General features: G+C 37.1%; 1 protein-coding gene across 1 annotated transcript; it reads right to left on the bottom strand.

Annotated features, from left to right (window-relative positions):
* Positions 1-9,797: 9,797 nt before the first annotated feature.
* Positions 9,798-12,829, bottom strand: LOC127971202 (transmembrane protein 271-like). Its single transcript, XM_052574042.1, has one exon. It carries the CDS (start codon positions 12,466-12,468, stop codon positions 11,680-11,682), a length of 789 nt encoding a protein of 262 aa, XP_052430002.1. The 5' UTR covers positions 12,469-12,829; the 3' UTR covers positions 9,798-11,679.
* Positions 12,830-13,195: the final 366 nt, after the last annotated feature.

Below are 13,195 nucleotides of genomic sequence, written 5' to 3'. Positions count from 1 at the left end.
TGAGTGCCAAATATCCTTGAGCTGACACTGCCTCCCACATGCTTTAATGTGTGTGTGTGTGTGTGTGTCATGGTACACATCTCTCATGGTCTCACACACTACATACACTACTGAGTGCACACTCAAAAGTCTGCACACACTCAGAGACAAAGAATAACAAAGTCGGCTTCCCCCAGGGGCCTGTCATCTCAACATAAGGGACCCAGAGCAAGCGGATACATAGTGAAATATTTCAAACTGAATATCTCTCCCAAATAACAGAGAGATGAAACATAAACTGAATTTACAATCTGAGCATGAAATGCTCTGAGACCAAGTCATCTTACGGAAACATTAGACTTTTTACAAAAGAAAAGAATAAAATAGAATACGCACAGTATGAAATGTCACTTATTCACTAAAATGCAAAGGTTTAAATAAATGTTTATGTCTCTTATGCTCACCCAGGCTGCATTTATCAGGAATAAAAAAATTGTAACACTGTGACAGACGTATTATTACAGTTTAAAATAGATATTTTCTATTTTAACATTTATTTGTGATGCAAAGCATCATTACTTCAGTCGTCATCCTTGCTGAGAAAAAACAAAGATTGGTTTTGCATTTATAGGGTTGAATCAGCATAAATCAACTCAACTTTGTTGTGTAAAGACTCCTTGTGAAATTTTTTATCAGGCAGCGAGTACACACAAGCTGGAGCAGAGACGACTGATCTGAGGCCCTTGTTAAAGCTGACAGTGCCAGACATAATTAAAAACATTAAACACTTTATACATAAGACCTTATTTTTACAGCCACAGTTTTTACATGTATTTTTACTGTGCAATATACTTGCTGCCAAAACCCTAAAGATAAAGTGTGTCATTTCCTCAAAGAGAGCTGCTGTTTCCTGAACACTCCCCCTATCTGACATTGGGCAAGCAATAGAAAGTCCCATCTCAAACTCAGGCCATTGGTTGAGACAGTGCTGCTGTTTTGGGCTGGGCAAGGTTTTGGAAGCAAAGTTTGGGGAAACTGACAAAGCTGACATTAATCTTAAAAAAAGATGCACTTCAGTATAGGCTACTTACCAATTAGATTATTGTCCTTTAAGGAATAGTTCACCCAAAAATTTTAACTCACTGTAAATTTCCTCACCCTGAGGCCATCCAAGCTTTACTGTAGATGATTTTGTTTTTCATCAGAACAGATTTAGAGAAACATCAGTTGTTTAGCAATGGAACTTCTGCTGTGGATGGGTGCCGTCAGAATGAGAGACCAAGCATCTGATTAAAACATAATCCACAAGTAACCCACATGACTACAGTCTATCATTTAACATCTTGTGAAGTGAAGTGAAGTTGCATAAAATATTTGTCCATAATGCTGCTTTCTCCAAACTCATCTAGTCTGAATCAGGAGAGAAATATGCACAGATCAAGCACTGTTTTCAAGTAAAAATAGTCTAAAGCTGTATGTGGATTTTGATGTGAAAGGACAACAGGGGATGGACTTTATTTTGTTTATTTATTATTATTTTTTTTTTTTTTACTGGAGGAAGCATTATTATGGGTTATTGACTCATATTTTGGCCAGAAGTGACAGTTTGAATAAAAACAATTCTTGATGGATTTGTTTTCTCACAAATTTGTAGCTTTTCACTTCACAACACGTTAATTGATGGAGTCCAGTGAATAGTTTGTGGATTATTATGATGTTTTTATCAGCTGTTTGGACTCTAATTCTGACGGCACCCATTCACTGCACTGGATCCATTGGTGAGCAATTGATGTAATGCTAAATTTCTCCAAATCTAACAATTGAGGAAAACTATTTTTTTCTTCAAATTTTCTTTTTTTTTGTGTGTGTGCACTATTACTTTTTAAAAAGTCAGCAATCTCTTGGACCTCTCTTTCATTTCACAAAGCATTCTTCCTGCTTCGAGTTCTTCTCAGCTTATCACCATCTTCCACAGTGGTAAAAAGTGAAAGTCATTCTGTCTCAAAGCGATGATATTGAATTTTCTTCCAAGATGAATTGGAAACCACAAAAAATTGAGCCAGTTACTCTACCTGAGTCTATTAGCAGTTTCTAATGGAACTGCAGAGGGAAGAAGTTACTTGATTTCTATCTGATAAACATTAATCAGAAATGCACCTTTCACACCATTATACACAACATTACTCCCACAACATTAATATCCATCAGACCTTACAAGATTACAAAATATTAAGTTACCTCACCTAAAAGTGTATAGATGGGTCAATTTTCGGCAGAGATTTCCGTGGCAGAGTCACTAATAAAGTACCTCCTGTTGTTTAGATTTTTCTAGTATTTAACCTTCTGAAACGTCATGTATCAGTCAAAATTGCTATTAATCGTAGAACATATATATATAGGGTCCAAAACAAGTTCGTCAGCAACATTTATGAAATGCTGTCAGTTATCACATTCAATAGGATTTGTCACTCACATCATAAAAACAATAGAAGTCAAGACACATCACTGGGATATATACGAAAAACAACAGATTTTAAATGTAGATTATCATTCAATTTGGTCTGTTCTTTACATGCACAAGTCATACGGCCCACTTTTATATGTTTGTGTCCATTAAAAAAAGTCTAAAAGTTCTTCTTTTGTGTTCTAGTCAGCCATAAAGGTTTGGAAGTAAATGATTTTTGGGTGAACTACAGCTTTAACGTGTACCGAACCCAAAACATTCCTTTGCGACACCTGTATTTTCCAGCACAGCTGTTGTTTACTTTGAACCAGGACAGAGTTCATCCAATCTCACCCACATTTAAACAAGAGAGACAAACAGCGCATGACTGCTCGCCTCAGAGAGATTGTGTGCTCTTCTGCAGAGACTGGTGCTGCTGGCGGGAGCCCAAACAGTATTAGTGCCACACTAATGCGGCTAAATGAAGCGCGGGAAACCTTATTTATGCTTGCTTTGATGGAGGAGGCGTCTATTCTGTCTTCATAAGGAACTTTAAAGTGGCTGCCCAAAGGCAAACGGCTCCAAAAACCAACACCATAAAGCTAAACTGAAAAAACAGGTTTCATTAAACCTCTGATGGGAACTAACAGACGTTCCCTGGATGGAAACTACATGCCATATTCTCATTGGGAATCCGATCAAGCTTAAAGAAGGAGGAATAAATGTGAAGATTTGATCGCCACCACTAGCTTCACAAACGGCGGCAGTAATACACTGCTTGATGAGAGCTGAAATTCGCGCTTTTGCTTTCGTGTTGAAAATCTCCTGCCTTTCAGAGTTATTCTGTGAAGAGGGAAACTTTTCAATCATTTTTCAGAATAATATTGCTTCAAGTGATCATTAATTGAACTGTGTCAAATGAATAAAAATCTATATGTTCTGATATTCCAGGCATTTTTTATGTGTCACATTTATCTCAGTGGCAGTTTGTTTGAGCCAATCAGTAGAGAATAAAATATCATGTGAAAAAAAAAAAGGAAATTTTAAGGAAAATGATGATCCTTCAGAAATCATTCTAATATGCTGATTTGCTGCTCAGAAAACAAGCATTATTATTTATTATTGTTAAAAATGTTGCTGCTTCATATTTTTGTGGAAACAGTGACCTTTGATTTATAAATAGGCCTAAATAAATAGATGATAATTTGTAAACTAGTTATGCAGACATGAAATCATCCTTTTATACCTTGAAAATATTTCTAAAATTCAATATTCATTTGAATAAGTTAAGTTTGTAATTCATGTTGAATTAACATGTTGAAGCTTGCAAAAGACTTCACAGCAAGAGAGTGAGCAGGGTAACTTCTCTTCTCTTCTCTTCTCTTCTCTTCTCTTCTCTTCTCTTCTCTTCTCTTCGAGCGCACGAGGAGAGACGGGACCTTGGCCAGTGTCCAGCTTTATCAGTGTGACGCAGTCGTGGGAGCACAGATCTGCCGTACACACACACACACACACACACACACATTCACTCCAGGCTACAAGAACGCGCAGGTCAGTACCAACAACTATAAATCCATGTCCACGCAGAATGATCTCATTAAATGCATGATTAACAGCATGATTAATGAAAAATACTGCACTGTAAAGTTTCTATGCCAACTGCTGGCTAATCATTACACTCAATGACCTCAAAACACTGGAAGACAATTGGGTGAATCTCAAGGAACCTGCCAAAAACGTCTTGAGAAAGCCACATTTCACCTCCAAAAATAGGCAAAAGAAATAGGACATATTTTGTCCTATATATAAAGAAACATTATAGTACTGATTTTTTCTTTCCTATTTATTTATTGTACATTGAGACACTATTGTCATGACACACTCATGGGACATTTTCAGCAGTTCTCACTGAAAGATTAAAGTTAAAATAAAAGAAAAAAAAATGAATCATTTATTATAGTTATTTAAAATTGAAACTAAAACCATAAAATAAAAACATAAACAAAAACTTAATTTAGCTAGTTGCCAAGGCTACATTTATCATTTAGCTGATGACTAAAACATTATAACTGAAATGAAAATGAGAAATAAAAAAAGATTCTTTATTATAGTATTTCACTGTTACTCCAATAACACCACTCAAATGTGAACATAAGATCAGCTGTCTTGAAAATAATACTGAAACACAATAAAAACCCACAAACATGAAGAAAAGATCCTACACAAATTTATATAATATATATATACTACCATTATGCATAATGCTTGCATATATATAATATAAATATAATATATATTTAATGATTTCTTTAAAATAAAGATATCCAATCAATAGACATATCGATTTGTTTTTTTTTTTTGTTTTTACATTTTTAAATAGGCTTTATATTTAATGCAGAATATAATCATATTTCTTCCCACTGAAATCTGCTCTGAATGTACATGTTTTCATGAGATTCATCTAATAAGGCATAAGCCTAAATATTTAAGATACACACGAGATCTTAAACACGTTTTGTCACACTGATGGGAGGGTAGAGCTTTAACGTCTAAAACAAAAAGCTTAATTCAAGAGTGGATAAACTTCCACCACTCCAGCAGCGTTTTATTCCCACAGCCACATGTGAAACATAACAGGCAAATATATCGCTCCTAAAAATAGAAGCATCAAAGTCCATGAGGCAGATCGTGCATAACAAGCACTGTTTGCTCTGAAGCCCTGATGGCGCTTCTTTCATCATCTGCCTTGCTGGAAACGGTTCACCTGTGCGGAGACAGATTTCACTGCAGAGCTGGAGCTCAATCAGCAGCACACAACTATGAATCTCAACCATTCTCACACTTCTTCTGCCTTAAAGGAACGCCTTAGAGCCGGTGTGATGTACAGACCCTGTTTACTGCACCATTCATCAGCGTATGTTATTCCAGTGGCTAGTTTTGTTTCATCCAGATTAAAATCCATCAAATGCAACCCAACACAGTACCAGAATCGTTCAGCATACAAAAATAAAAATGCCCTTGAAGTCAAACACTGCGTTTTAAATCTATCATTCACAGGTCCAACATTATGCAAAATTATTATCAAAACACTAGCTGACTGAAAACTGGAATTTATAGCTCCAGTGTCTCTAATGTTTCTAAATGTCAATGGTTTCATGCTTTCAGTTGGTAATAACTCAATGCACAAACCACATTACAGTTTATCCTCACTACACACGTTTAATGCTGCCTGGGTTGTATTTTCTTTTCTTTTTCATATTTTTGTTCATGATTTGTCCATTTTGCATGCAGTTTGACTGATTTATCAACTGACCAGATTATTGTAGAATGTGACCAAAATGTGGTAGGTTTAAGTCATTAAAAAAAATAAGCAAAAATGTCCTAAAAAGTTTACTTTGAAATGGTTTGAAGATACCATATAGAAGCCTACAAATATGCAAAATGAACAAGACATAGACTAAACAGAAAAATTGGAAAATGTATGTCTTTATATAGTTCTATTAAAAGACCAAAATATGGTAGAATTAAGTCATTTAAAAGGCACACAAAAAACATGTTAAACCTTCCACCCAAATGCCCAAACAATATGCAAAATTATCATCAAGACACAGGCTGAACAGGAAAATTGGAAAATGAATGTCTTTTAGTTCTTTTGTTTATAATATCTTAATTTCAATGGTTTAATGCTTTCAGCAAGCAAGAATTTACCACATAAAACATTAAAGTTTGGCATAAAACGTTTATCGTCACTATACCCATATTTAATGTTGCTTGGATTGTGTTTTCTTTTATTTTGCCTATTTTTATTCATGGTTCGTTCAGGTTGACATGTAATTTTACTCACTTTTATCAAGTGAGCAAAATATGGAAGATTTAAGTAATTTAAAAGACAACACAACACACAGTACCAAAATTATAGCCTCAAAAAATGCCCTCAAAATTAAACACTGAAATGTTTTATCTGTCGTCCAGAGGCCAAACAATTTGCAAAAATTTGATCAAGACCTAGGCTCTTGTTTGTAATTACTCTACATTTCTATGGTTTAATGCTTTCAGCTTGCAAAAATTCACCTCAAAAAGACATTACAGTTCATCAGAAAATGTTTATCCTCACTAAATCCATATTTAATGTTGCCTGGGTTGTATTTTCTTTTTCTTTTTTTTCATAAATTTATTCATGGTTTGTTCATGTTGGCAGGTTATTTGATAAACTTCTATGAAGTGAAGAAAAATATGGTAGAGTACATAAAAAGTATGGAAGAGTATGATCACTGAAAAAGTGAACCAACATAGTACAATAATTATTTAGCTACAAAAATGCCAAATATTAAAATGTATTAAATTTACCATCCAGATGCCCCAAAATATCAAAATTATTAAGAACACATGGCCTGAATAGGAAAACTGGAAAATGTATGAGTTCCAGTGTATCTAATATCTAAATGTCCATGGTTTCATGCTTTCAGCAAGCAATAAATCAACACACAAAACACAGTATGGTATGGCACACAAAAGAAGTGTATCCTAACTAAACTCATATTTAATGTTGCTTGGGTTGTATTTTCTTTTATTTTGCATATTTTTATTTCTGGTTGGTCCATGTTGACATGGTACTTCAATAATGTGTCCAAAATATAATAGAGTTCGACTGAATGATGATTTTTGACATCAACAACCAAAGATATGGCGAGGGTTTTCCTTTCTTTTATATCTACATAGTGTTGTTCCAAAGAACAAAATACCTTAAGCTATATTTCATAAAATATGACCACTTCCTGTTTCCCGCTGACATCTCTGTGCCAGATAAATAACAGCCACTTTTCACAATTCAATAAATTCCCAAAAGGATAAAATCAAGTCCTGCCATGCACTTTTTTTTCTACTATAAGACTACTATAAGAGTGTTAAACACTTGTTTTTAACAAGTCATTTGTGCCATTGAAGTTTACAAATACAGTCCTGATTGAATGAGAATAGATGTAATTGTAATCCGTATGAACGTACAGTTGACAAATTTTACTTACATGAAAAGATCAGACTGAGAGAGAATGCTGTGTTTAGGCCCCGTCTCTTTGGTCTCTTTAAAGGAATGAATCTGAAGAATAACAACTACGATAATCTCGACATCTCAGACAATTGACTCATATACTCAAACACTCTAGGGGAAAGGCCAGAAACAGATTTTTTTTTCTTCGGACAAATAAGCGATACATTTTGCATTAACTACAAGACTGTATATGTCATTATCAAAATTAAAGGCCACAGGCAGATATGTGCAGAGAAGGCATAATAACAAATTAAAAAGGGCAGAACATTGTGATTTCTTGTCCTGGCCATTTGAATAATAGATAACAGAAAATGAGCTGAGAACGAGGCAACAAGTAAATTGCACTACACATCGCTCACCCCCATTAGCTAAATTAAACCATTTCTGAAGATCTGCCATCAAAGAATGGAAAGGCAACCGTACAACCAGTTTCAAAACTTTCTCTGACCTTCAACAACATTTCCAGTGGATGTAACCTAAATTTAGATGTACTTTCTACCATTCTTCCTAACCTTACATCACCCTTATGAAATTTTTATCAAAATATATCTTTAAAAGATTCGTTCAAAAGGCACTTTTCACAGCTGGAAGCTTCTTACACCTCAGAAACACAATGACGGTATTCGGTTTCCCATCATGCAGTTGTTATTCTGCACGACTGCCATTTTCAAAGGGGCATCATTTCCCTTCTAGGCTATTAATACATATTCAGAGCTCCTTTAGCTCTATTGATGAGCAAATTCTCTTGGGGAAATTGGGAAGTATATGCACTCTAAATGTGAACTGTTAGATCTCAATAGCATATCAAACTTGAGAAGGGTGACATTGTGAAGAAGAGCACAACATAAATAAGACTCAGAAAGATTTGCTTAAAATATTTACAACGTCTCCTGCAAAATGCAACAGTCGCTATTAGATAAAAGGGCAAGCATGCGTCAGACAGATTTCAGTGAATCACCTGAGTGTCACCGTTCATTCATATCTGATCCGTCACATTCAAGTTTGCTAGTTAAAAGAAACCGTTGACTTAAATATGAAAATTGGCTGGAAATGTACTCACCCTTAGGGCCATTCAAGATTTAGATGTAGTTTGTTAACTGTTAATTGGAACAGATTAGAGAAATTTAGCATTATGTCTCTTGCTCACGGATGATGGTTCCTCTACAGTGAATGGGTGCCATCAGAATGAGAGTCTAAATAGCTAATAAAAATATCACAATAATCCACACGACTCCAGTCAATCATTTATGCCAATCCATGTGGGTGGATTTTGAAGCTTTAAAGTTAAAATGCCTTAATAATGGATTTTTTTTTTATTTTTATGAAAATGCAGCTTTTGGCTTCACAAGATGTTAATTGATGGACTGGAGTAATGTGCATTACTTATGGATTATCCTGCTGTTTAGACTCTAATTCTGACGGCACCCATTCACTGCAGAGGATCCATTGCTGAGCAACTAATGTTACATTTCTTCAAATCTGTTCTGATGGAGAAACAATCTCATCAACCTGATGATTGGCCTGAGGATGAGTCTCATGAAATGTTCAATTTTTGGTGAACTATTAATTTAACATGGCTCCATTTGCCCCTGCTGGCAGAAGTGGTAACTGCATAATTAAGAATCTTAAACAACTTCAGCGACTGACAAGTTGGATATGCTGAGAGAGAAGCATTGCTTTTTGTGCGATTCAGCTAAACATTCAGGGGCATGTTCTCCTATTACTCTGGAACAACATGATGCAGAAATATTAATAATATCCTACAGTCACAACACTGCAAAGCAGAAATTGTCTGTCTGAATGGTAACGGCTGTTAGTTTAATGACGCCAACAGCAATGGCTTTCTTTCTGACTTTTCAGGAAAGAGGAAAACAAATCAGAAGGCTGAGAATATGATGTCTCATTTTAGTACTTTCATGAAAATACACACGTTCTGTACACTAGTACTGCACACCAGCGCTCACTACAAGCTTCAAACAGGCTGAAGTGCTTGTTAAAGAAAATAATCTTAAACACATTTTGATAAATGCAGATAATGTCCACAAGATAGGGTAGGGTTTAAAAATGAGATATCAAGTTAACAATCAAATATTTCAAAACTGGAAAACAGTTCCAACTTTTCAAATGAAAGAAAACAGAGAAAATGACATAAATTTGATTGTTAGGTGACTATTTTTCAAAAGTTTGGGGTCAGTATGATTTTTTTAAAATAAATTAATATGTTTATTCAGCAAGGATGCATTCAGTTGAGCAATAGTGGCAGTAAAGACATTCATGTTATGAAGTATTTCAAATAAATGCTGATCTTTCATTAAAAAAAAGCACAGGTTTTTTTTTTTTTTTTTGATAATGTTTAATGAGCAGCAAATCAGCATATTAGAATGATTTCTGAAGGATCGTCATGTGGCACTTCAGTAATGATGCTGAAAATTCATCTTTGCATCACAGGATAAACTCACATCTGAAAATATATTCAAGTAGAGAGGTGTTATTTTAAATTGTAAATATTTCACACGGGTTTGTATATTCTGACTACGATTATTTGCACATATCCTACAAATCTCAAAATGCTTTTTGGACCATCTCAAATCATTCTGGAGAACATGATCATCAGGTTTTCAGAGCTGCTCTCATTAAAGCAAACAACATTATGAAAATAGCAGCACTTTCACTCATGGTCTCAGACTTTTTGACCCCAATCTACGTCCAGCTCCAGTAACGTCTCAGACAAAAGCTGATCTCTTTAATCGAAAAAAGCCTCATCAGAGGTTTTGGTCTTGTGCCAAAGCATATAATATCCACTCAGAATAATTACCGGACTCAGGCAAATTCTCATTGTGTTTGTAATGCATATAATACCTCGGAGGAAAAGCGCAGCTCTTTGAAAATGCCCCGGAGGCATTCAGTGAAATCCATTCAGATAGACTCAAAGAGATCTTTCTAAAATGCTAAACTGAAACGTATGAATGTGTTTGTTACATTAAACAACCTGCTTTGCTTTGTACACCAGATCAAACTTGACAAACCAAGCAAATCTGCATTTCAAAGACTGGGTTGTTACATATCTAATTACACGCAGGTAGAAAAAGGGTCAAGGAACCATGGCAACACCTGCTGCAGGCAGACATGCAGTCACCCTCTGAGAAGCACTGCATGCACAAATGCATTAGTTAACCTGAACTCAACAGCAACATCAGGAGAGAGTACATACACCTTTTATTCAGAAGCTAAACATAAGCAATATGAGGGAAAACAAGAGAGCCACATCGAGAAAATACATGTGCATCCCTAGTCAAAAAAATACAGTGTACAGGATTCCCAATGAAACTTCAATCCTAAAGGAAAAATCCTACAGGAATTCTTATTTGATTCTTAGAGTGCTATTTTCAATTTCAGAATACTTTTGATGATCTAGAGGGACATTTCGTCCAGTTGCAAATCCCGATGGCTCTATTGGGAATTTTCTGGGGTTTATGATTACAGTTATGATTCTGGTTGTAAATGATTAGTTATAAAGTCAGAAAACAAATTTTCTTTCCGTTTTCCTTTTTATCATAGGCTCTTTTTTATCCTGAATTTCTTTTTGTTTTGCCTCCTGTTGAAATCCTATAAGACACATCCTTTATGGTTGAGTTGTCAAATTTAAGAAGAAAAAAAAAAAATCTTAAAAGTCCTGTACACACGCCTTTAGGATTTTGACTAAGGATTGTTTGGGAATACAATCAATCAAGAAGGTCAAAAATAAATAAATAAATAAATAAAGAAGAAAAGAAAAAAAAATGTCATGTACACTACGTTCACCGTTTCGTTTGTTCTTTTTGCCCAATTGGTAACTTCTTTATGTTTTGTGCCCTGCTGGAATACTGTACGAAAATCAGGATCCTTTTAAATTCCAAAAAGTCCAATGGGAATCCTGGACACAAACCTTTGGGGTTTAGACAAGGGATGAACAGAGAATACAATCGGTCAGTCAAAAGAAAAGAAATTGCATGTATATTCAATCCTTTCAGTACGTTTACCTTCTCATGGGCTCGTAGTTTATGAACAAGTGTAGGGTTTGTTCAGAGCGCTGGCTGTAACCTCCACTGAATTCAAAAGTACATTTAGGCAACAGCTGGTCACCGTGATATAGAAATAATGTCGATTCCAAGTTCAGCGTGCCGAATGCGTGATTGTCACTGCAAAACTGCAACTCGGTTCCTCTTCTTTGCTATTCGCTGCTCGCTTCTCCAGGGAATATGTCCTCGTAGGCAGGTGGCAACTCGTTGTGAAGCGGGTAAGAAAACGGGTACGTGTGATTAAGCTCCGGATTGGCGGGCGAATAGCCCGGCAGCTCCATTGACGGGTGGCCCCGGCTGTGCACCTCCCCGTCTGCACCCTCCAACGCGCTAAACACCGCTAAATTGATGTAGGACACCGGCTGGAACTCCGTGACCGCGAAGTCGCGCTCCTCGTTCAGCACGATCCGCGCGCTCTGCCTCTGCGTCCGGCGTCTCCGGTGAAACTGCGCCGTTTGGTAACGCTTGATGATAACAAGGTTCATCAGCCCCAGGAGGCACTCCAGAGTGTTAAGAATAGTGGAGACCACCAGACCCCGCTGGTACACTTTGAGCCGGTCGCACGCAGGGTTTACATCCACAGAGTTCTGGCAATAGTGCGCGTACTTCCTCTCCACCAGCGACACCGTGTCGCCATCCACCACCGCACCGGAGAACGCCGTCAGGACCCCCAAAAGAAACACTAAGATCCCAAAGAGAAAGAAATTCGCACACCTGGGATTGCCCCGGCAAAAGACCAGCGCCACCCCAATCAGGACCTGCCCGAGAGTCACCAGGATGCCCGAGTAAAACGCGCCGGCCGCGGTGGCCAGGTGGAAGTGCGCTTGCACACTGGAGCCCAACGCGATGCATTTGAATCCCACGACCACGGCGCTCACGGCGCACACGAAGAGCAGACTGCTGGAGACGATGGTGCACAGTCCTTTGCCACTCAGCTTCATTATAATCCTCCTCTGCCTCCTTCATCCTCCTTTGTCCTCCTCGTCAGCTCCTCTGGAAGCGCTGTCAGTTGGTGACATGACTCGCCGGTGGTTGCGCTTCGGTTCTAGGATCTCCGACTCGTTCTTATTAATTATGGATAGGCTCCTTCTGCGGAAACGGCCCCCTAAATCCAACCCAGAGGTTGCGGTCACCTTCATGACCCTGTCGCTCCATCCATCCAGTCCCCTAAGGCGATGAAGCGCATCCCTCGCGTTTGATGCTGGAGAGGGGAAGTGTCCTCCCCCTCTCGCCGTGCGTTCATGCAGCACTGAGACCGAACTTGGGCTGCTGGAGGCTGGAGATCAGGGGAAAACGATCCTACCCCCTACTGGTCTCACTTACCAACTACTGAACGTGTCATAGAGGCTCTCGGAGTGTTCTTCGTGATGTCACGCTTTTGAATGATCCTCTCAGATTAAATATAACAAGGATAACAGCGTGAAATCATCAGGCGCTACAGAAAAGTATATGATTGGAGCTCTATATACAACGGGGTCCAACACTCTGAGACATCACTGAAAATCAGATTTTTTTTTCTATTTCAATATCCATTTCAATTTCAATCTATATATATATATATATATATATATATATATATATATATATATATATATATCAACCTTAATTGCAATAAAAGTCGCTTTAGATAAATCTAAATGTAAATCATGAAGCAGCATTTTCATATCA

This window comes from Carassius gibelio, chromosome B14, assembly GCF_023724105.1.
Source record: "Carassius gibelio isolate Cgi1373 ecotype wild population from Czech Republic chromosome B14, carGib1.2-hapl.c, whole genome shotgun sequence".
Classification (NCBI taxonomy): Eukaryota; Metazoa; Chordata; class Actinopteri; order Cypriniformes; family Cyprinidae; genus Carassius; species Carassius gibelio.
The sequence above is the reverse complement of the archived record's forward strand: the minus strand, read 5'-3'. Positions and strand labels throughout refer to the sequence as shown.

What these genes read in the sequence shown, in the direction of transcription:
- LOC127971202 (XM_052574042.1), bottom strand. Translation starts at nt 12,468, where the DNA reads ATGAAGCTGAGTGGCAAAGGACTGTGCACCATCGTCTCCAGCAGTCTG.